The following is a 25,301-nucleotide window of genomic DNA, read 5'->3' on the forward strand; positions in this document are numbered from 1 at the left end:
GTGTAAATCACAATGATATTCATGATAGTTGACGCCTACTAGCATATGACTTTTACCAACAAAAATAGAATAGTCTTATAGTCTTAGAATATTTAAATCAATATATTATTTTCTGTGAGTGAGTAAACAAGATGATTTTCACATAATTTAGAAAAAAAATTCCTAGGCTACAAGCTACAGTTTTTCAAAAGTTGTGGGAACCAATGTTCTGTATGTGTTTTATGGCCTTATTCAAGTGATTTAACATTTTTTTTGTTTTTCACTAACCACGCATAACATTTTTTTTTTCTCAGAAACAAAATCATGTACATGCTGCTCAAATATTATCATAGCCCAGTTTGTGCTGATTACAGTGAGATTAGACTTTAGCCATTTAGATATTTAAAAGAAACTGAAAAAAGCACAAATGCCAGGGCATGACAAAACTTCTCCAGGCCCCAAAAATACCCTTAGACTCCAGATGGTTAATCTAGATTTAAACTGCATGTGTCTGCCTCCCGAACAATGTTAGGTAGGTTATTCCAGAGTTTAGGCACTAAAATGATATGCCGCCCACAGTTGATTTTGATATTCAATGCATTGTCAAATTGCCTGAGTTTTGATATAATGTAACAAGAGCTTTTTCAAATACTGATGTGCTAAACCATTTAGGGCCTAATCAGTTAAATGCAATATTTAGAAATACTATACAGTGTTTGATAGGTAGCCAGTGCAGTGTTGACAGAACGGGGCTAATATGGTCATACTTACTGGTTCTAGTAAGAACTCTTGCTGCTGCATTTTGGACAAGCTGGAGTTTGTTTATTAAGCGTGCAGAACAACCATCCAATAAAGCATTACATTAATCTAACCTTGAGGAAATAAATATATGGATTAACATTTCTGCATTTGACAATGGCCATAATTTAGATATATTAGAAATGTGGGTTTCTAAGGAAAGATTTCTATCAAATAGCACACCTAGGTTCCTAACTGATGACGAATAATTGACAGAGCAGCATCAAGTCTTAGACCGCATTCTAGTTTATTACATGCAGAGTCTTTAGGTTCTATAACCCCTGACTTGTCACCACCCATTTTCACCATGTAGACACAAATCACATACCCAAAATTAAAAGGTTACTGCTTATGAGTCTTTCTTACTAGATACATAATCAAGATATGATTTTAGAAACATAGTGAAGCTAAAGCCACATATCTACTAATACTTCATTTTAATATTTTATAATATAATCTCACAAACTGTTAACTTTATGAAACATTTCCTAAGATCATGTATTGTGTGTTTTTTAGGCTCATAAAAGGCTAATTAAAATTATTTATGACCCCTTTAAGCACTCGTCAAGTGCTATTGTATCATGTTTGGACTGGCAAAACTGCCCCATTCATGAATCTATTGTGAAATGATTTACTTATGAAATGAGCCTTCCACACATTGGCCAGGTATGACACAAAATCCTCATTATTCTTTTATCATTATTCTTTTACTTTTATTCAATCACCTTTATTTATATATAATCACCTTTTATTCCGCCATTATTAGCCATTGTTCTGGTATTTCAAGGTTTACCATTATCATCATTTTGCGTAAATCAGTGGAAAATGTATAGAAATTATGATTCTGTTTGAAGAAATATGAAGTAAACATCAGTATGTATATCCATATATCTCCATGTATATGCAATTTTGGACTATAAACAATATAAACAATAATAATCTGGGGCCGTTGACGATCTTTGACAGCAAAGGGGTCCTATAGATTAGATTAGATTAGATTAGATTAGATTAGATTAGATTAGATTAGATTAGATTCAACTTTATTGTCACTGCACATGTAAATTACAAGGCAACGCAATGCAGTATGGATCTAACCAGTAGTGCAATAAGCAGTAAGTACAGAATATACAAGGTCTATAATATGTACAATAACTATACAGATGAGTGTTATGGACATAATTTACAGATTTTAAATACTATTAGCATGATATACAGATAGGTGTACTATGAACATACTATACAGATGGATTATGTCAAAGTGTACTGTATGTACCCCATAGGCAGAACTATGAACATAATTTACACTATTGCAATGGACAGTAAAGTGCATAGAAAATATTTCAGTGTGCAAATGGGTTATTATTATAATTAACACCTCATTTTTTCAGAATTTAGCAATAAATAATTACTCCTCATCCAGTTTTTTATATCAACTATGCATTCCATTATTTTTTCAAATTGGTATGTTTTGCTCAGCTGCGAAGAATTATAGAGCTCCATATCATCAGCATAACAGTGAAAGCTAACACAGTGTTTCCTGATGATATCTCCAAAGGGTAATATGTAAAGCCTGAAGAGTAATGGCCCTAGTACTAGCCATGAGGTATCCATGCTGCATTTGTGATCGATATGATACCTCTTCATTCACTGCTACAAATTGCTGGTGGTCATATAAGTATGATTTAAACCATGCTAATGGACTTCCATAATTGCCAACAAAGTTTTCTATTATAAGCAAAATAATTTTGTGGTCAATAGTGTTGAACGCAGATCTAAGACCCAATAGCACTAATAGAGATGATTAGAGCGGGTCATTTGTAACTCTAAGGAGAGCAGTCTCAGTACTATGATACATTCTAAATCCTTACTGGAAATCCTCAAAGATACCATTTTTCTCTAAGAAGGAATATAATTGTGAGGATACTACCTTTTGTAGTATCTTGAAAAGAGAAAGGAGATTTGAGATCGGTCTATAATTAACTAGTTATTTGGGGTCAAGTTGTGGGTTTTTGATGAGAGGCTTAAACAGCCAGTTTGAAGGTTTTGGGGACATATCCTAATGGCAATGAGTAATTAATAATAGTAAGAAGAGGATCTATGACTTCTGGAAGCACCTCTTTAAGCAGCTTAGATGGAATAGTGTCTAACATACATGTTGTTGGTTTAGAATATTTTAAAGTTTTATACAATTATTCCTCTCCTATAGTAGAGAATGAGTTGAACTGTTCCTCAGGGGATATATAGTGCACTGTCTGATGCGATAAAGTCATCATACGGTCACTGAACTTCCCTTAATTCACCACCAGAGGTCATCGTCCACAACACAGATTCTCACACTACATAGTACACCCTGGACTGCATTTCCCATGCTCCACTGCACCAATCACATTCACCTGTAAATTATCACACACAGCTGCCCCCAATTACACACACAGCACAATCATCGGACTTCCTCTCACATACTGCCAAAAATTGGCAGCCAATACAAAGCCATTCCATGTTTGTTTTCATAGTCTTTTTTCAGTTCATAGTTTTCAATCTAGTCACTTTCGTGCTCTACCCTCTGTTTTGACCCTTTGCTCTGGTTACTAGATTACCCCTCTTGTTTACACCTCTGGATATTGTTAGTTCATCGAAGACCCATGCTTGACCTAGGATAATTCTTGTGTCTAGCTCTCTATATACCTGTTTGTTAGTGTTTGACCCATGTCTGTTATGACCACGCTTCTGTCTAATAAATGCTTGCACATGGATCCACACGTCTCATGATTTGTCAGCCCTGTTACAGATAGCTGATGGCTGCATGATTACAATTTTATTACTAATAGTATCGATCTTAGAAGTAATTCATAAAGTCATTATTGCTGTGATGTTGGGAAATGTCAAGACTTGTTGATGCTTTATTTTTTGTTAATTTAGCCACTGTATTGAATAAATTCCTGGGGTTTTGTTAGTTTTCTTCTAAAAGAGACTAAAAGTAATCCGGTCTAGCAGTTTTTAATGCTTTTCTTGTAGGATAGGTTACTTTCCCGCCAAGCACAATGAAATACCTCTAGTTTTGTTTTCCTCCAGCTGAGTATGAGTCTAGAGTATTATTTCAACAATGTAGGACCTAAGACGAGTTTTCTAACCCCAACAGAGTTCAGAATGTGTATAAATGTTGATCCCAATGCATCTTTTTCATTATCAACATGGATATTAAAATCACCAACAATTAAAACTTTTTTCTTCAGCCAGCACTAACTCGGATGTAAATCAGCAATCTATTGTCTTTATGGTGCCCTGAAGGCCTATATACTGTAGCCAGTACAAACATCACATGGGATTTATCATTAACACTTGTTTTTCTGGATAATTTTATGCGAAGCACCGTTAATTCAAATGAGTTATACTTGAAGCCTGCCCTCTGAGAAATACTCAAACATTGTTATAAATTGAAGCAACACCTCCCCCTTTACCTTTTGGATGTGACTCATGTATATAACAGTAATCTTGTGTGTGTGTGTGGGGGGGGGGGGGGCTCATTTAAAATCATGTAATCATCAGGTTTTAGCCAGGTTTCTGTCAAACAGAGCACATCTAGATTATGATCAGTGATCATATCATTTACAAAAAGTGCTTTTGTATAAAGGGACCTGATATTCAATAAGCCAAGCTTTATCATGTGTTTAATTGAACATCAATTAAATTGTTACTCTTAAATTGGTTTGGACATTTTTTGTATTTTCTTGTTCAGCGAACAGACACAGTCTCTATAGTGTAATATCTAGGTGAAAGATTCTCTGAGAGCTGTGCTGAGAAATAACTGATTTCTGTGGCATGAGGCGGCTAGCAGACAGTCGATTTAGCTAGTCTGTCTGCTTCTTGACCTGGGCCCCAGTTAGTCAAGTACAAACTCTAAGACTATGTGCCATATCTCTAGAGAAAAGAGCACCACCACCCTAGTAGGGATGAAAACCATCTCTTTTCAACAGGTCAGGTCTGCCCCAAAAGCTTGTCCAATTGTCTATGAAACCTAAATTATTCTGCGGGCACCACTGAGACATCCAGCCATTGAGTGATGACAATCCGCTATGTATCTCATCACCACGGTAAGCAGGGAGGGGACCAGAGCATATTACAGTGTCTGACATCGTGCTTGCAAGTTCACACACCTCTTTAATGTTATTTTGAGTTATCTCTGACTGGCAAAGTCGAACATCTTTAGCACCAGCATGAATAACAATCTTACTGTATAAAGTTTTTAGAATTAGCCAGCACTTTTAAATTTGCCAAGATGTCTGGCACTCTGGCTCCTGGTAAACATTGGACTATGGTGGCTGGTGTCTCTATTTTCACATTCTGTACAATAGAATCAGCAATAACTAGAGCACTTTCATTAGGTTTCTCAGTGGGTGCATCACCGAGTGGGGAGAACCTGTTTAACCCTCTGGAGTCTAAGGGGATTTTTGGGGCCTGGAGAAGTTTTGTCATGCCCTGACATTTGTGCTTTTTTTCAGTTTCTTATACACATCTAAATGGCTAAAGTCTAATCTGACTGTAATCAGCACAAACATTTGCTATAATAATATGTGAGCAGCATGTATGTACATGATTGTGTATTTGAGAAAAAAAAAAATGATGCGTGGTAAGTGAAAAATTTAAAATGTTAAATCACTTGAATAAGGCAATAAAACAAATACAGAACATTGGTTCCCTGGACTGGAGCTTGTAGACTAGAATTTTTCTTTCTAAATTATGTGAAAATCATCTTGTTTACTCACTCACAGAAAACAATATATTGATTTAAATATTCAAAGACACTTTTTGTCGGTAAAAGTCATATGCGAGTAGGCGTCAACTATTATGAATATCATTGTGATTTACACCTGAGAAGACAAAGGCCTGCATAATGAGCCTTTCAGTCAACTGTGCCACTGAGAGAGAGGAGTTACAATAAAGAATGTGAGGACAAAATACATCTATGTAATGTTATGTTTGTAGTTTATTTAGAATATATTTAATTATCCCACAACATAATTTAATATCCATTTGGGAGTGCAGTTAAACAGTTTATTAGGAACAATCAAAGCTGACTTTCAAAGCTGAAATTTTTGCATCATTACTCCAGTCACACAATCCTTATTTTCTACAAAAAAGAAAAAAAAAAAAAAACATTTAATGTTATTATTATCACCATTATTATTATTATTATTATTAATGTTGAAAAGAGCTGAGAATATTTTTTCAAATTTTTTAGGGGGGATATCGGGGGTATCAGCAGATCACACTTACAAAAAAAAAAAAAGGCCAACAAAATTGCAATGGTGCATCTCTAATAATTACAGTATACTAATTTTCCAAAAATAAAATGAAATATATGTTACATTTAAACTGCATTCCAGCAAAAATTCCAGTCAGTGTAATCAAAGCTTTATTCGCATGACAAGCATTTAGAGTAGACTATTCTTCAAAAGCATCCAGAACATCAAGCAAAGAGATTGAAATTAAGGAATAAAATGAATATAAATGAATATAAAAATATAAAATATAACCAATAATAATAGTCTAATAATAATAATAATAATAATAATAATAATAATAATAATAATAATAATAATATACAAATATTACTGGGAAAGTTGATGGACTTATAAGACTGTAGGGTTGATTAAAAAAGAATTATTGTAGGTCTATTTTATATTATATTTATAGTTATGAAACTATTTACATTTATTCATAGTAAACTTCAATTGAATGCTGACTAATAGTAATAGCCCTTTATTGTCACTGGACACAAGTACCAGCAAAATTAGCCATCAGCCTGTCCATACATACAATATGTCAAGGTGGTAGACAGGACAGGAAGACAGGAATACAGCATAACATGAGGGAGGCGAGGAGAAAAAAAAACAACCTCTAGACTATACTCCTGTGGTGAGAACAGTGTGGGAACAGGAAAAAACACCTCTGCGACATAAGCACATAATCAGTACAGCATAAAACACACGACTTGCAACAGGGGAGGGGAGTGGGGAGTGGGGGGTGGAGATAACCTAACACAGACAAACAGCCATCCGGTACTGCAGCCATTCTGCTGGTCACTGTCGCACACAATACAGTCTGGTAGCGAAGGCCTATGATTAATATAATAATTTAATAATGTAATTATTTATTTAATAAATAATATAATAGTTTCTCAATTAAAAATATATCTGAAAATCCAGGGTTGCTATGGTCATGCAGGTTTGTTTACACATTAAACTTGTGGCCACAAGAAAAATATGTTGTTCTCTCAACATAAAAAGTCATGGCCAAGTAATAAGTATGTTGTTACCATGACAAAATCTAGTGAAACAACCATGTCAGCTCCTGTGCAACAAATTAATAAAAACACTGAAGTGATTTTTCCATTTTTGATTATTTGTTTTTCTTGCTTTTGCTTAGATGTAAAATAAAAAACGCTAAATCATTTTTTTTCAATTGCTTCTTTGTTCTTTTTTATAATATCAAGGATACTTATGATAGTAGATTGTTAAGTGATTATTAATATAGTAAATATTAATAAGAAAAGAACTGGATGAATAGATGTGATGTTGCTAGGAGATTTTGCTTCGGAACCTTCAGAAAATTTTTATTAGATTTTTCTGAGAATTGAGTTTACTGACTCTGTCGACTTCCAACTGTTGAAGCTCAGTAAAAAAAAAAATTCATCAGATTACAAATCATACATATTGAAGTTATTTTAATGGAGCATGTGAAATAAAAAAATAACCAATTAAAAAGAAAAAAAATCCTTATTGTGGCTTATTTTGCCAGTACTGGTCACAGTTTGTCTTTGATTGTGACTTTTTTGAAAAACAAATTTTATGAGGAACAGAGATGTATAAAGTACTAGAGACCCAGACTTGAGTAAAAGTACAAGTGCTCTATCAAAAAAGTGACTTGAGTAGAAGTTGAAGTGCTCTTTAAGCACCACACTTAAGTAGAAGTACTAAAGTATTCAACATTTTTTGTACTTAAGTATTGCAAGTAGTCTATTTTAAAATTTACTACTCAAGTACTGAAAGTAAAAGTACAAGTATTGTGTTATGTAGTTATTAATTAAAGAAAGTAGTCAAAAGTTTGAGCATATTGTTTTTATTATTTCAAATGATTAACCTAAAGGACAATCACAATTCCTTTGACTGTAACTTTTTGTAAAAAAACAAAACAAAAAAAAAACAGATTAAAGGTTTAGTTCGCCCAATTTGCAAAATTATGTCATTAATTACTTACCCTCATGTTGTTTCAAACCCATAAGACAGTTTAAGATATTTTAGATTTAGTCCGAGAGCTCTCAGTCCCTTCATTGAAGCTGTGTGTACGGTATAACGTTACTGTCCATGTCCAGAAAGGTAAGAAAAACATCATCAAAGTATTCCATGTGACATCAGAGGATCAGTTAGAATTTTTTGAAGTATCGAAAATACATTTTGGTCCAAAAATAGCAAAAACTACGACTTTATTTAGCATTGACTTCTCTTCCGTGTCTGTTGTAAGACAGTTCAAAACAAAGCAGTTTGTGATATCCGGTTCACGAACGAATCCCTCAATGTAACCGGATCTTTTTGAAACAGTTCACCAAATCCAACTGAATCGTTTTAAATGGTTCGTGTCTCCAATACGCATTAATCCACAAATGACTTAAGCTGTTAACTTGTTTAATGTGGCTGACACTCCCTCTGAGTTCAAACAAACCAATATCCCGGAGTAATTCATTTATTCAAACAGTACACTGACTGAACTGCTGTGAAGAGAGAACTGAAGATGAACACCGAGCCGAGCCAGATAACGAACTAGAGACTGACTCGTTCACCAGTCAAGAACCGTTTCTGTCAGACGTGTCCGATTCGAGAACCGAGGAGCTGATGATACTGCGCATGTGCGATTCAGCGTGAAGCAGACTGACTCACAGAGCGTCTGAACCGAACTGATTCTTTTTGTGATTGATTCTGAACTGATTCTGTGCTAATGTTATGAGCCCAGGTAAACCGAAGGCTTGCAGTCATCGCCAATGACGCCATTACGTCTTCAACCGGTTTATTGAATCGAACTGTCAGAAAGAACTACTGGTGATCCGAAAACCGATGCAACCGGTTCTTGACTCGTGAACGAGTCATTATTTGGCTCGGCTCAGTGTTCATCTCTCTCTTCACAGCAGTTCAGTCAGCACGCGCAGTCTTCTTAATCGCTTGATTCGCTCAATGATGTGCCAGCTTCATCAAACCTGCCATCTACAGTTCTGGCAGTGGTAATATGGGTTTGTAATGGAATGATTCGTAACATTTTTATAATTATAATGAGTAACGATGCAGCACATAAAAAAAATATTGGAGTAAAAGTATTAAACTCATCGAAAATATGTACTGAAGTAAAAGTGGAAGTAGGAGAAAAAAATTATACTCTAGTAAAGTACAGATACCGCCTTTTAGTACTTAAGTACAGTAGTGAAGTAGTTCTACTTCGTTACTATACATCTCTGATGAGGAATTAATGCAGTAATCCAGATGTTTCAGAATACAGTAACTGACTGCGGTGTACATTTCTGAGCATTTCATTCAATGTCTGATCTCACTGTTCATTACCTTGGACTGTTTCTCTAGTTCCGATTGCCTGCTGCCTGCCCCAAAAAATTGATATTGTTATTGCTCTTGCTCCGTTTTTTCACAAGTTCATCCTGCTATTGTTATTTGCACCGCTTGCCACATGTATAGTTTATCTCTCTCTGTCTCTCTCTCTGGAAATAATTAGGCAGACAGAGACAGAGAACATGCATACAAACTTTAATTGAGGACAGTAAGAATGTGAGGGCTCTAGATATGGCTTTGGATGCAACTATCTCAGGGAGTTCTGTACATTGTTTGGTTCTGGTAACAGCGCCGCAGCAGAAGGGCAACTGGATGACTGTGATGCGGCATAGTCGTGGGTCAAAACACTGCTCTTCTGTTCCGTTCAAAACATTTTCTGGAGTCAATTAACGTGTATAAGCGTTATGAGTAGTGGTGGGCATAGATTATTTTTTTTTACCTAGATTAATCTCACTGTGATCTTGAAATAAAATAAAAATAAAATGGCTCATTCGAATTGCAGTAGCTGGGGTCAGCAGGGCCCCAGTGAAGGTTGTACCAGTGGGCCCTGTTTGAAATTGTTTAATTTGTATGTTCATTTATTTTTATTTATTTGTGCTATTTACACAATGTTTAAGTTTCTTCAAGTTTGTATGTGTCAAGGTACAGAAACCAAATAATTAAATGTAAAATAGCACTGGATAGTGCTCAATGTAAAAATGAAATATACAATCAAACCTACATGTATTCAGACACTTTCAACATTTGTCACATTATTACAGTTTTGCTATATATATCAAAAATTATATCTGGTGTCTGAATTTTTGGTTTGACTGTTAAAACTACAAAGTAATTCAGTCAAGAGCAGTGAGTGATTTTCATTTTCTTGGATTAACATTACAGCAGCCAGTAGCTAAATTAGGCGCAGTCACTTTAAGAGACGATGAACACATCCAATACAATACACATCCCATTTTTATCTCAACTGTTTAATTTCACGTAAGAAATAACTGACAGTTATTCGCGCATCATTTCCTAGGTGGATATTTTGACATATTTTGTATGTATTTGTTGGCACAAGAGCAAAAATAAGCGAATTCGATGTTCAAGTGTTTTGAGACGCCTTTCTCTGCGTGAGCCCTTGAACACCAGAACACCGCGAGGACTTAATTGGGCTCTTTCACTTCTTTTTGTTTGTTCAAACTGCGATTTGTAATTGTTCGTTCAGGTGCAGGAGGGACTTCGAGGAGAACTTCGGAGAAGAGAGCTCGGTTCAGTGTAGCTGTCCGTGATACGCGACTCTCTCTCTTGTGCGCACCGAACACAGTGCGCGAGTATCCAGAGACTCTGTTCAGCTTTTCCACGTCTTGTGTTTGGATGCTTTAATGTTTAAATCGACAAGCGGTAAGGCTTAAAAACACCTGAAAAAGATAAGCTTTTGTGACGATGAGCAGCAGTGGCCCGTCAACTGTGCTGAGCATCTTTTTAGGCTGGCCTCACGCAATAAAATATCAAGGTGAAAGTCATCATAGCTTGCTTAGTATAGACCCAGCTCCCAACCCAACTTTGAGAATAGATTAACGGCGATATTTTTTTTTATCGCCCGATAAGAGTCTCACATAAATGCAGCACGTTAATGCCGATAACGGCCCACCACTAGTTATGAGTCATTTTTTCCTGATAACCCCGACAAAAACTTAAATTACACTTTCAGTTTTGATCGTACAGATAAGAGCAATACATCAATCAAATCTGTAAAGGGTATACTTTTTTGTATACAGACATAATAACAACAGATCTTTGTGCACTTATGAAATAAAGATAACAAACAAGGTGTGCTGTCTGCAGCCTTTGTCTGCGCTGATCTTCATTTACAAACACGTCATTAAAATGAACTGTAACTCCGTTTATACTCAATGAGAGAGATATCTATAGAAATATACAATACTATACAATTCAAAAGCTTGATGTAAATAATATAAATGTAACTGTAAGAAACGTAACAAACAATGCTGTTCTTTAAATGTATCCCCCTAAAAAACTGGAAAAAATATTCTCAGCTCTTTTCAACATTAATAATAATAATGGAGAATATATTGTTTTCTGTGAGTGAGTAAACAAGATGATTTTCACAAAATTTAGAAAGAAAAATTCTAGGCTACAAGCTCCAGTTTTCAAAAGTCCCGGAAACCAATGTTCTGTATGTGTTTTATTGCCTTATTCAAGTGATTTAACTTTTTTAGTTTTTTCACTAAAACACAATCATGTACATACATGCTGCTCACATATTATTATAGCCAAGTTTGTGCTGATTACAGTCAGATTAGACTTTAGCCATTTAGATGTGTATAAGAAACTGAAAAAAGCACAAATGTCAGGGCATTACAAAACTTCTCCAGCCCCCAAAAATCCCCTTAGACTCCAGAAGGTTAAGCTCTACTGACTGCAGAGGCTCAAAGGGCTCCTGCTTCAAGGCCGTCAGTACCAAGGGGAGATCCCAAGATAGTACCAGAGGAGGACACGGAGGATTCAGCCTCCTTGCCCCCCTAAGGAACCTAATGACCAGGTCGTGCTTCCCAATGGACTTGCCGTCTTCTGCATTGTGATGTGCGGCAATAGGGTGACAGTCTTCACTCCAGCCCATCTTAAAGGAGAGCACAACCATGATTGGCATTGACGTGCCTTGTAGTGGGCACTATAGCTGAAGTGATGGTGTTTTCTACTGCTGGGGGTAAACTACGTAGAACCTCCACGTCCCGTCCAGACACAACACATTGAGATTCCACAGGTCTGGGCACAGGTGCCAGAGGGTGCCCCCTCTCTGTAAAAGGAGATCCTTTGTAAGAGGAATATGCCAAGGAGGGGCTGTCATGAGGAGCATCAGTTCTGGGTAACCAAGTCCCACTGGGCCATTATGGCACTACTAAGAGGACCAGCTCCTAATCCTCCCTGACCTTGCACAGCATCTGTGCGAGAATGTTCACTGGGGGAAATGCATGCTTGCATAGGCACAGAGGCCAGGGAATAAAACAGCTGGCAGTGGGATATGTCCAGAGAGGTAAAACAGTCTACCTGAGCGTCTCTGAAGCGTCTCCAGATCAGCTGGACTGTCTCGGGGTGGAGTCGCCATTCTCCTAGAATGGCGGGCTGACGTGAGAACTTTTCGGCTGCACGATTGAGTTCACTTGGGACGTGAATTGCATGTAGCGACCTCAGTTGCTTCTGACATTAAAGGAGGAGATGGCGGGTGAGTTGCGACATGCAACACTAGCATAGACCACCCTGGTGGTCTATGTATGCAATGGTCAGAAGAGGTGCTTGTTTGACTCCCTCCTATCAGCCAGGGTAAAACAAAGGTGGCGTTCCTGGACCACCAGAGTGGACATCATCTGACCCAGAGACCAAGCCATGAATTTCACAACTTCTGCATCACTCCTGCATCACCCCTTTAGTGCCTTGGCCTGGAAGACCTGCACGAGGGCCATGGCGTGCAGGGCAGTGGTGGCCTGTCCAGTAGCTCCATAAGCCTTGGCCATGATGGCGGACAAGAACTTACAGATCCGGGAGGCGTGGATTACCCCACCAGGTGGCAGCATTTTGTTCTCAAATGGGGGGATCCCCACATACCCCTTAGCCGCCCCACCATTAAGGGTAGTGGGGACGGAGGAGGCACTAGATCTGTTTCGGGCAGAAAAAGGTAAAAAATTAAATTCAAATAAAAATTAAATTTAAATTTAAATAGATAGCCTCCAGAGCCTAGGAACCTCCTCATGCACCTTCGGAAAGAATGGAACCGGAGGTGACTGTCGGCGATCGGAACCCCCAGGAACCAATCATCTGGCCTAAGTCATCCCCCGATGCAGTGATCAGGTCATCTGCTGGAGATGAAGTGCTAGGCCCCGCCCCGTCCAAGGCTTCATCATCTGCATCCAGAGGGCATGATGTACTGTAGAAGAGAGGAGCCCGTGGAGACTTGCTCGGCAGGGAAGCCCTCACTGTAACCTTCAAATCACACTGCCAATGATGCGAAGTAGTCCTTATCTGGGTGGAAGAACTAGCACTGGGCATGGGGAGGGGACTCTTCCTCATTTGATGAATAGCAGCCATAATTGCAACATTGCAATGGTCATATTCCCACAATGAGAAAATGTCATCCACGAACGTCGCCTCCACATGCTCGCGGCCCAGGCATGCGATGCAGCGATCGTGACTGTCAGATGGAGCCAAGTAGCGACCAAATTCAGAAACGAGTGAAAAGACATCTTTAAAAAGACGCAATGTGACTCAAAGTGTTGAAGTGCCCAGGAGGAGTTGCAGCATGATCGCAGAATGGGAGGCTGCTGCACGGCGAGATCAAACAGCAGCACTGACAATGACACTGACGACACTGCTTGGTAGCAAAAGGTTTGGCTCTGAAGCGAAACCTGAATATTCTACTATACATACTCTTCTTATATACCCGCACTGCTGGGAGGGGTACGCGATGCAAAACTCGCATGCCAACATTAATTGGCTTGTTTTGTTGTCGCAACTCACCCGCCATCTCCTCCTTTAATGTCAGAAGCAACTGAGGTCGCTACATGCAATTCACGTCCCAAGTGAACTCAATCGTGCAGCCGAAAAGTTCTCACGTCAGCCCGCCATTCTAGGAGAATGGCGACTCCACCCCGAGACAGTCCAGCTGATCTGGAGACGCTTCAGAGACGCTCAGGTAGACTGTTTTACCTCTCTGGACATATCCCACTGCCAGCTGTTTTATTCCCTGGCCTCTGTGCCTATGCAAGCATGCATTTCCCCCAGTGAACATTCTCGCACAGATGCTGTGCAAGGTCAGGGAGGATTAGGAGCTGGTCCTCTTAGTAGTGCCATAATGGCCCAGTGGGACTTGGTTACCCAGAACTGATGCTCCTCATGACAGCCCCTCCTTGGCATATTCCTCTTACAAAGGATCTCCTTTTACAGAGAGGGGGCACCCTCTGGCACCTGTGCCCAGACCTGTGGAATCTCAATGTGTTGTGTCTGGACGGGACGTGGAGGTTCTACGTAGTTTACCCCCAGCAGTAGAAAACACCATCACTTCAGCTATAGTGCCCACTACAAGGCACGTCAATGCCAATCATGGTTGTGCTCTCCTTTAAGATGGGCTGGAGTGAAGACTGTCACCCTATTGCCGCACATCACAATGCAGAAGACGGCAAGTCCATTGGGAAGCACGACCTGGTCATTAGGTTCCTTAGGGGGGCAAGGAGGCTGAATCCTCCGTGTCCTCCTCTGGTACTATCTTGGGATCTCCCCTTGGTACTGACGGCCTTGAAGCAGGAGCCCTTTGAGCCTCTGCAGTCACGCCATTGATGGTCAGAGGAACATGCTGAGTGTGCACTCTCCTGAAGTCTACAACAATCTCCTTCATCTTCTCCACGTTCAGAGAGAGATTGTTGTCACTGCACCACTCGGCCAGGCAGCTCACCTCGCTCCTGTAGTTTGTCTCATCCTTGTTGAGACCCACCACAGTCGTGTCATCCACAAACTTGATGAAGAGGTTGGAGTTGTGTGACGGTGTGCAGTCATGGGTCAGCAGAGTGAAGAGGAGGGTGTTCAGCACACATCCATGGGGGGCCCCAGTGTTCCAGTGTTGCTACTGACCTGTACTGTCTGAGGTTTTCCAGTCAAAAAGTCAATGCTAAATGCTGAAAGTCTGGTTGAATGCTGAACTGAAGTCTATGAACAGCATTCTGACGTATGAGTCGATTGTGTCTAAATGTGTGAGTGTTGAGTGGACGGCAGTGGGCATCCTCAGTTGACCAGCTGGACCAGATATGCAAACTGGAAGGGATCCGGGGGGGTGGGGGGGCAGACTTGATGTGGTGCATGACTAGCCGTTCAAAGCACTTCATGAGGATGTGAGTAAGTTCTACAGGAAGGTAGTCATTGAAGCAGGATGGAAATGGCTTCTTCGGGACTGGAATGATGGTGGTATTTTTTAAACGTGGGAACAACAGCCTGACTAAGTGAGGACCTGGAGCTTTGCGTCCATTGATCCTGCTGAAGGATCTCCTCACGCTGTCTGGGGTCAGCATCGTCACCTGCTCATCGGTAGGAGGTGGAGTCTTCTGTGCAGAAGAACTGTTTTGTTTCTCAAAGCAAGCGAAAAAGGTGTGAGACAGAGGCACTCAGGGTGTAGAAAATACACAAGAAAGAGTAACACCGTGCTGGTAGAGTGGTTAAAAAGGTAAATCGTCTTATTGAATCTATGGCACAGAGGCTGTTAAACATTAAATTAATTACAAACACATTGGATAGAAAGGCCCAATCATTACTTACCTTGTTTTAGAGATTTATTTTTTTATTCAAGTTCACATCCTCTGATAAACTCTTCTGATATAGCTTTATTCCCATGAATGTAAATCAATTCATTCGACAAGATTCATAGATGTGATAGAACCGACTCCATGATTTGGAACTTAGTATGGTGTAAAAGGCATAATTTTATTCTGGGAGGTTTTAAGGCCTCATCACCCTTAAATTTCTCCCAACCTTTGCTAGCAGGTAGCATTTTTAGGCTGAGATAGGTAAAGAGATACATTTTTTTTTAAATCTGGATGAGTATGTAAGTGAAAATGTATTGACGTCTTTGGGATTTTGGTGAATTCAGAAGGAGGTGAATGTTGTGTTTATTATAAAAAATTTTTTTGTTTTTTTTTATTCTCTCAAAATCCTTAGGTTTTCCCATTGGTAATTAATATATGTGGATATATGTGTTACGCTTGAATTGGTTGTATGTATATTCAAAATGCTGGAAATGTTGAATTCGTTAAGTTAAGACTTTTATATAAGACATCTTCTTCATATGTATTTATGTGTTCTTTGAAGTAATCTTTAGTTACTACAATTTTCTTTATATTCTTTTTTCATCTTATAAAATATATGAAATTCTATGTATTGCGGGAGGTCTGAGAAGAGTGAGCAGGAGCAAGGTTTTACTATGAATAATTAACTGCATGTTTTCTACTGATGCTGAGCACTCAACATAAAAGAAAACTGAACCAGCAGACTGACTCCAGTGTTTATTTCACACCACACATCACAACGCAGATGTCATGATCACTAGCTGGAGTGCCCATGAACTTAAGTAGAGGGCACTCCACTCAGGACCATTCCCCCCATATCAACCACCAGATGTCACCATATCATCACTTGGACACTAGCACCTCTCATACTGTTGCACCACACCCAAACTACATCTCCCATGAGTCACTGCATCACTATCACCTTGCCACACCCACACCTCATTCATCAGGTACTCTCCTTGCCACACCTGCACCTCATCACACACACATATAAGCAGCACACTCACTCCACCACTTTGAGAAGTCTTGTTTAGCCTGTCTGACATTTCCGAGCTGTTTTCCCCTGTGTTTGTTATTCCCGTGTTTGACCTCCGGACTGTGTATTTGCCTCTGATTTCTCTGCTGCCTGCCCTGATCTCCGCTTGTTTTTGGTTTTTAATTCTGGTTATCCCTTACGCCATTCTCTAAATAAACACTGCATTTTGGATCCGAACACCTCTGACTCTCTTCATAACAGAAGACTTCGCCAAACCAGGATCCAGCTGCTTTAATGGATACATCCAGGTCAGTCATGAACCCAGTAGGCCAAATTATGTGTCTACGTCAAGGAATTTGGCCCATCGAGGATTATGTGAGGGACTTTGTTGAGTTGAGATATGTCTGATGATATTTTTTCGTAATGGCCTATCTGAGCCGCTCGGCTCACTCATGCCTTTGCACCAACCTCATTGGACACTTGAAATTTATATTGATCTGGCACTTCAAATAAGTGGCTCCGCATTTACTGTGGGTGTTGTGGATGACGAGATGCACAAAATGGCCACCAGCCTAGCGCCACTGCACAAAATGGCCGCCGCCCCCGAGACTCATCCTGTCATGGCCACCAGCCCAGAGCCACTGCACAAATTGGCCGCCGCCCTGAGACTCATCCTGTCTTGGCCGCCAGCCCAGAGCCACTACACAAGATGGCTGCCGCAGTTGATCTTCCAGAGTCAAGTCAGGTCCCCGTCGAATTTCCAAAGTCAAGTCAGGTCCCCGTTGATCAGGTCCCTGTTGATTTCCCAGAGTCAGGTCAAGTCACCGCTGACCGTACAGAGTCAGGTCAAGTCACCAACGACCTTCATGAGCCAAGTCAAGTCACCAACGACCTTCATGAGCCAAGTCACAGTTGATCTTCAGGAACAAAGTCAAGTCACTAACGATATTCAGGAACCAAGTCAAGTCACCAACGAACTTCTTGAGTCAAGTCAACAATGATCTTCATGAGCCAAGTCAAGTCAACAATGATCTTCATGAGCCAAGTCAAGTCACCAACGACCTTCATGAGCCAAGTCACAGTTGATCTTCAGGAACAAAGTCAAGTCACCAACAATCTTCATGAGCCAAGTCAAGTCACCAACGGTCTTCATGAGCCAAGTCAAGTCACCAACGATCTTCATGAGCCAAGTCAAGTCACCAACGATCTTCTTGCGTCAAGTCGTCAACAACGACCTTCATGAGCCAAGTCAAGTCACCAACGATCTTCATGAGCCAAGTCAAGTCACCAACGATCTTCAGGAACCAAGTCAAGTCACCAACGATCTTCAGGAACCAAGTCAAGTCACCAACGATCTTCTTGAGTCAAGTCAACAATGGTCTGCATGAGCCTAGTCAAGTCAACAACGGTCTTCATGAGCCAAGTCAAGTCAACAATGGTCTTCATGAGCCAAGTCAAGTCAACAACGGTCTTCATGAGCCAAGTCAAGTCAACAACGGTCTTCATGAGTCAAGTCAACAACGGTCTTCTGGAAATAAGTCAAGTCACAGTTGATCTTCAGGAACTAAGTCAAGTCACAGTTGATCTTCAGGATCTAAGTCAAGTCACCAACGATCTTCATAAGCAAAGTCAAGTCACCACGTCTCAGCCGAACCCCCAGAGCCTTGTCACGTCTCAGCCGAACTTCCATCTCATCACGGCCACGGAGGTGCTATTAACCTGTTTATGTTCTCTGTTTCAGTACCACCTGACCAGACTTGCTGTCCTGTGCCATCGACTCCACTGTGGTGGTCCTCTGCTCTACCCTGGTGGGCTTCTGTCCCATCTTGGCTGTGGTGGTTCTCTGCTCCGCCATGGTGGGCTTCTGTCTCATCTGCTCAGCTATGGTGGTCGTCTATTCCACTCTGGTGGGCTTCTGTCCCATCTTCTCTGCTGTAGTGGTCCTCTGCTCCACCCTGGTGGGCTCCAGCTCCACCTGCTCCACTCTGTTGGGCACCCACACCCACCTGCTCTGTCTTGGTAGACCCCTGTTCCCAAGTTAAGTCCATGGCGGGTCCCTGTTCCCGAGTTAAGCCCATGGCGGGTCCCTGTTCCCGAGTTAAGCCCTGTTCCCAACTTAAGCCCATGGTGGGCCCCTGTTTCCCATGTCAGGCCCAGGAAGGGCCCTTGTGTCCCATGTCAGATCCAGGAAAGGCTCCCAATATCCATGTTAGGCCCAGTAAGGGCTCCAGTTCCGCCTGCTCTGCCACGGTCTCCGGCCAATGCACTTCCACATGGACCTGGCCCTCCGTCCCACCCCCTGTTCCGCCTCCACTCCACCGCCCTCCTAGAGTGTTTTGAGCGTCTGGAAGCCGTTGCTTTGCACCACACCGAAACTACATCTCCCATGAGTAACTGCGTCACTATCACCTTTCCACACCTGCAACTCATTCATCAGCTAATCTCCTTGCAACACCTGCACCTCATTTACACACACATATAAGCAGCACACTCACTCCACTACTTTGCGAAGTCTTGTTTAACCTGTCTGACATTTCAGAGCGTATTTCCCCTGTGTTTGTTATTCCCTTGTTTGACCTCTGGACTGTGTATTCGACTCTGATTTCTCTGCTGCCTGCCCCAGTCTCCGCTTGTTTCTGGTTTTGATTCTGGTTATCCCTGACACACCCGATGCCATTCCTGATTTCTGCCTGTCTGACCATTCTCTAAATAAATACTGCATTTGGATCCGAACGCCTCTGAGTCTCTTCATAGCAGAGGAGGGGTATGTTATCATTGTGGAGTGCATATTGAGTCCATGAGTAGCCTAACCTCTCCACTTGGATTGCAGGTGGAGTTCCCTCACTGTATGAGAGAGCATGGCGACAGTTTTACAGTTTAATTGGTAACCGTGTTATCTGGTGACCAACTTCCTGGTTCAGGTCTCTACTCCAGATGTGATGGAATAACTACAGCACATTCTCAGAGGTCGTTGGGCCAGAGTCGACGAGGGCTGAAACATAAACATAATTTTTTGAGTGAGTAGTTGTACTGGTAGCAATGTTGCAATTTCTGGTCATTTTTGAAGGGTACTCACCACTGTCACGTGGGGATCTGACAGGGCAGAAGCTGATGAAATGTCCTGGAGTGCCACAGTAAAGACCGAGCCTGACCGCTAGGTGGTGAGCATGCTCTGCGTATTTGAGTTGGATAGAATCAAATTGCATGGGCTCTGGTACTGAGGGACTGCTAGTGGATGTGGAGGGCAGGTGGACTATTTTGTGGGGCTGACTGCCTGTGAGATACGAGTGGCTCGTTGCATGAAACCTTCTAGTCCAATGTTATCATCGTAGATGGCCATATGAGTGTGAATGCGAGGATCCAAACCTTGACAGTAGGCACTGAGGAGGGCAGGTTCATTCTAGCCACTAGTCGCGGCTAGTTTACAAAAAAATGTTGTGTAATCACTGGTGGTGGATGAATCTTGAGGCAGGCAGAAGTTGGTCAGAGACGGAAAGTTCTCTTGTAGCAGAGCCAAACACTTTCTTGAAATAAATAAATGAAAGCATCACATGAATTGATTATGGTACTGTCAGTGTTCCATTCTACAAAGGAGGCATGGCATTATAACAACATGGCCAACTGACCCTCTGCAAAAACCTGCCCTCCTTAGTTACTGTTGCTATGTCCAACAAGCCATGCTTCTCTCACACTCTGTATCATGTTATTATGCAATGAAAAATACATCGTAGAACAAAGAGGAAACTGAGAACACAAAGACAGACAAGACAGACCAGGTTTCTTCTTGTATGAAACAAGGTTTCAGCTTTCAAATTGTTTTTATTTACTTAATTTTTTTAAGAAATTTAAACTAATACCTTTTGTGGCTCTTTAATTTGTTGTGACACATCACTTTTGTGATCACTATTACTGCATTGTTCAAGCAGCACATGAACCGATTGTCTTTTCATATTTACTAATTAAAGCACAAATTAAACTTAAATGAACATCAGAATTGTAACGGCTTTGGGGCAGTCATTGGACAAGGCCTAATGGTTAGAGAGTCAGACTTGTAAACCAAATTTTATGGGTTTGAGTCTCAGGTCTGGCAAGAACTGTCAGTTGGTAGAGTGAATAACCAGTGCTCTAAGCTCAGTGTTCATAATTTTCATAGTGATGTATACCCAATATTTAGATTAGTGGTGAGTCAATATATGCTTGTCAATGACCATTTGATAAGTTTTACCTTTGGTCCCCACAATCTTGAAAGTTTACTAACAATTTGTTTTATTTATTTTTTGCCCCATCTCAACATGTTCACACACATAAAGAGTTGTTTACCTAAAAATTCAAGTTTTGTAATCTAGGGAAAACAACAAACATAATGTTAGTACACTAACTCAGACAAGAGTTTTTCCTGTGGCTCAGTGGTAGAGCATTGTGTTAGCAGCGAAAAAGGTTGTGGGTTTAATTCCCAGCGAACACACATACTGGTAAAAGAAATACAGTATAGCCTGAATGCGCTGTAAATCGCTGTTTTTTTATCGCTAATAAGCATCTGCTAAATGCATAAGTTAAGTTTAGACAACATACTGCAAGTGTGATGCCACAAAAATAAAAGCTTAATATTTACATACTGAACAAAATTATAAATGCAAGACTTTTGTTTTTGCCCCCGTTTTCCATGAGCTGAATCTAAAACTTTTTTCTATGTACACACAAGTCATATTTCTTTCAAAATATTGTTCACAAATCTGTCTAAATCTGTGTTAGTGAGCACTTCTACTTTGCTGAGATAATCCATCCACCTCACATCATGTGTGGTGGAGTGTTATCGAAGGTAATCTTGGCCTCCTTACCGCTGATATCCATGCCATTCGTCGCCTTTTTGTCACCTCTGAAACATGGCTTGTACTATTATTTTTCCAAGCCGGAAAACAATAAAAGGATATTGTGTTCTTAAGCTTTATGCCACTTCTATCGTGAGAACGACTATTGCAGTTTATAACACAGCAGGTAGACGGCATCTTATATATCTATATATTGTGCTAATACAAGAGGTTACGCAACATTACACAAGTTTTATTTTTTTATGCCTCCAGATTTCCCAATTCTCACATAGAAAAATGGATTTTAAACTCTTTCACACTATTTTAATGTGATATATATATATACATATATATGTAAGTGTGACTCCTAAACGAAGAGGGCCAGAACTTTCTTACATTCTAGATTCATTGCACACAAGCTGAAATATTTCTGAAATATTTGTTTTTTGTTTTATTCTGATGGTTGACTTACAGCTTAGGACAATTACAAATTCAGTATCTCAAAAAATTATAATATTCCATTTTGAGCTTGATTAGTTTGATTAATTTGTGTATAAATACAGGGTACCTCTTGGGCTGGTTTAGAACATGCAACCACAATTATTGGAAAGTCTACGGTCTTGACAGTTGTCCAAAAGACAATCATCAACACCCTTCAAAAGGAGGGTAATCCGCAGAAGGTCATTGCTGAAAGGGCTGGATGTTCACAGAGTGCTGAATCAAAATATATTAATAGAAAGTTGACTGGAAGGAAAAAGTGTGCTAGGGAAAGATACACAATCAATAGGGATGACCACAGCCTTGGGAAGATTGTCAGGGAAAGTTGATTCAAGAACTTGGGAGAGCTTCACAATGAGTTGACTGAAGCCAGAGTCAGAGCATTAAGTGTCACCACGCTCAGACGTCTTCAAGAAAAGGGCAACAGCTGTCACATTCCTAGAAACAAGCCACTCCTGAACTAGAAAAAAAATTCAGATGCATTACACCCTTTGTTAAGGAGAAAAATAACTGGACTGTTGCTCAGTGGTCCACAGTCCTTATTTCAGATGAAAGAAAATGTAGCATTTCATTTGAAAATCAAGGACTGGAGACTGGAGGAAGACTGGAGAAGCAAAGAATCCAAACTGCTTGAAGTCCAATGTGAAGTTTCTGAAGTCAGTGATGATTTGGGGTGTAGTGGAATCTGCTGGTGTTGGTCCATTGTGTTTTATCAAGTCCAAAGTCAATGCAGCCATCTACCAGGAGATTTTGGAGCACTTTATGCTTCCGTTTGCTGACAAGCTTTATGGAGATGCTGATTCCATTTTGCAGCAGGATTTTAGCACCTGTCCACAGTGCCAAAACCACCAAGTGGTTTGCTGACCATGATATTACTGTGTTTGATTGGCACAGAGAATCTATGGGGTATTGTAAAGAGGAAAATAAGTAGCATCTGACAAACAATACAGAGGAGCTGACGGCCGCTATCAAAGCAACCTGGGCTCCAATAACACCTCAGCAGTGCCACAGGCTGATTGCCTCCATGTCATATTGATTGCATTGTGCACCTGCTTTGGGGATCTTGAACATTTCTGTAAGTTAACGTTAAGTCATAGCCATCAGAATTAAAACTCTTGAAATATTTCAGTTTGTGTGCAATGAATCTAGAATATAAGGAAGTTTGCTTTGTTTTATTAAATTACAACAAATTAAAGTACTTTTTCATGATATTCTATTTTTTTTTAGATGTACCTGTATATACATATTAATTTATTTCCTTTGTTACTTTGTAGAAGGACGCCTTATATCATACAATGGCAAGCAGATACTTATTAGTGTGACTTTATATGGACCCTGTCCCCTGAGACCTGGTGGGTAATAGAACAGAACTAATCTAAACAATAGTGGCATGGACCATTACACTTGATGGGTCCAATCTGGTCCAAGTACATACAAGCTGTGGACTCATACAAGCTTGCCCTGTAGCATGCTGATCTAATGAGTGTGGGTTTGTTCCAGCCAGGGTTAATTTATTAGTCTATCCTCAAAATTATGTTTCAGTCATTTGATTTTATTTTAGACATCACATTTTAGTAAAATAATTGCTTTGAGGTTTGGTTATACATATGTGTGTCAGTGTGCGTATCAGCTCTTTTAACAACCCTCACAATGGTGGTGCTTAAATTCTTACTCTCAGGGTAGCATTAAATTGCAGAAACCATTATAGGTGAATCCAATTAGTTTAAGAATGCCATGTCAGAACCAAAATATTATCTTATTTTGGCACTGGAAGATGCAGATCAGTAGAGCCACAATTAGATATAGTAGAGGCTTAGGATAAATTCTGCCTTTGTTTCCTATAAAGCTTTATTTGCTGTAAAATACAATCTATCCTTTTTGTGGGATCATTTAATTATTCACGGGATTAACAACAATAACAGAATTAAAACATAATATTATATTAATGACAGACAGTTACAAACTATATTGATGAATGATAGATGGACCAAAGTCCTACTTTCACTAAGACAATGTCTTACTTAGTGAACTTTGATTTTTTTCCTCACAGATGCTTTTGTTGGGGGATTGATCGGCCTCTTCTTTGCCTACATCTGTTATCGGCAGCACTACCCACCCATCCTGGATGTAGACTGCCACCTGCCATATGCTAGTCTGCATGCAGCAGCTGCCCACAACATGCCAACCTCCCAGGATCAACCTCTGCCCATGGATAATGCCACCAGCCTCCCTCTGGAGGGCATGACCGAGGGACCAGTATGACTAATAGAGACCCCCCCCCCCCCCAAGGCACACATCCCTCTGACCCCCTACTACACCAATGTAGTATGAACCACACTTAACTGGCACTTCAACATTCCAATTAATTTGACAGATACATTTTGTTTATCTCTCTCTCCCTCTCTCTCTCTCCCTCTCTCTCTCTCTCTCTCTCCCTCTCTCTCTCTCTCTCTCTCTCTCTCTCTCTCTCTCTCTCTCTCTTTCAATCATTTTGCAGAGTTACAGTTCCTGATTTCTTATCAGTTAAACTTAATTTAATGACGGAGTATTGGCAAGTTTAAACCTTGGACAATATATATAAAATGTGTTTGTGCAAGAATCTCTCTTTAAAGATAAGTACCATGTTACACAAAAGTTGTAATTATTCAGTGCTCTTACATATATACTGATGCACCTCTTCTATGTTTTTGTATAGGTTTTCTATTACCCAAATAGCAGGGAGAGAAGTTGATGTTAAAGTGAAATTCTTATTCTTAGAGGTTTCCCTCATAAACATGTAAATCTTGGATTGAAATCCTAAATCAATTCTTTATTCGTTTCCTTGTTCCTATATGGGTTTGTGTTGATTCATTAGTAGGGGTGCATGCATGTTAACAGCTAGTGAGAACATTGCTTTGTACCGTTGCTTTTCCACATATTGCATACCAGGCACAGAGGAATTAGAAAGGCAGAACAGACTCGCTAGCAAAAAAATCATCAGCCACATTACAAATCAGCCACTATGTAGAAACAATACAACAGTGGAAGTTGACAAAACTTAAGCAATTATGCCTGAAAACACTGCTCAGTAAGTAAATTTTGTTTATATAGCACATTAAACATAGCAAAGCTATCCAAACTGCTGAACAATGTAAAATAAAATTAAGTGGAATCACAGAAAAGAAGCAAACAAGACATATAATACAATGAAACAGCAATGAAGTGAAATTAAAATGTTAAGGAGAAAAAAAAATACATTTTCAACCTCAGTTTAAAAATGGTAATGGAAGGTGCAAGTCTAGAGGCAATTGGTTCCACAGACGGGGGC

General features: G+C 40.0%; 1 protein-coding gene across 1 annotated transcript in view; it reads left to right on the top strand.

The window, feature by feature from the left end:
* Positions 1-24,438, top strand: part of plpp4 (phospholipid phosphatase 4) — a 216,857-nt gene extending 192,419 nt beyond the window's left edge. The window contains exon 7 of the mRNA XM_052572136.1: positions 24,045-24,438. Within this exon, the coding sequence (XP_052428096.1) occupies positions 24,045-24,256 (212 nt within the window). The 3' untranslated portion in view covers positions 24,257-24,438. The remainder of the gene's footprint in view (positions 1-24,044) is intronic.
* The last annotated feature ends 863 nt before the right edge of the window (positions 24,439-25,301 follow it).

Source organism: Carassius gibelio, chromosome B13 (assembly GCF_023724105.1).
Source record: "Carassius gibelio isolate Cgi1373 ecotype wild population from Czech Republic chromosome B13, carGib1.2-hapl.c, whole genome shotgun sequence".
NCBI lineage: Eukaryota > Metazoa > Chordata > Actinopteri > Cypriniformes > Cyprinidae > Carassius > Carassius gibelio.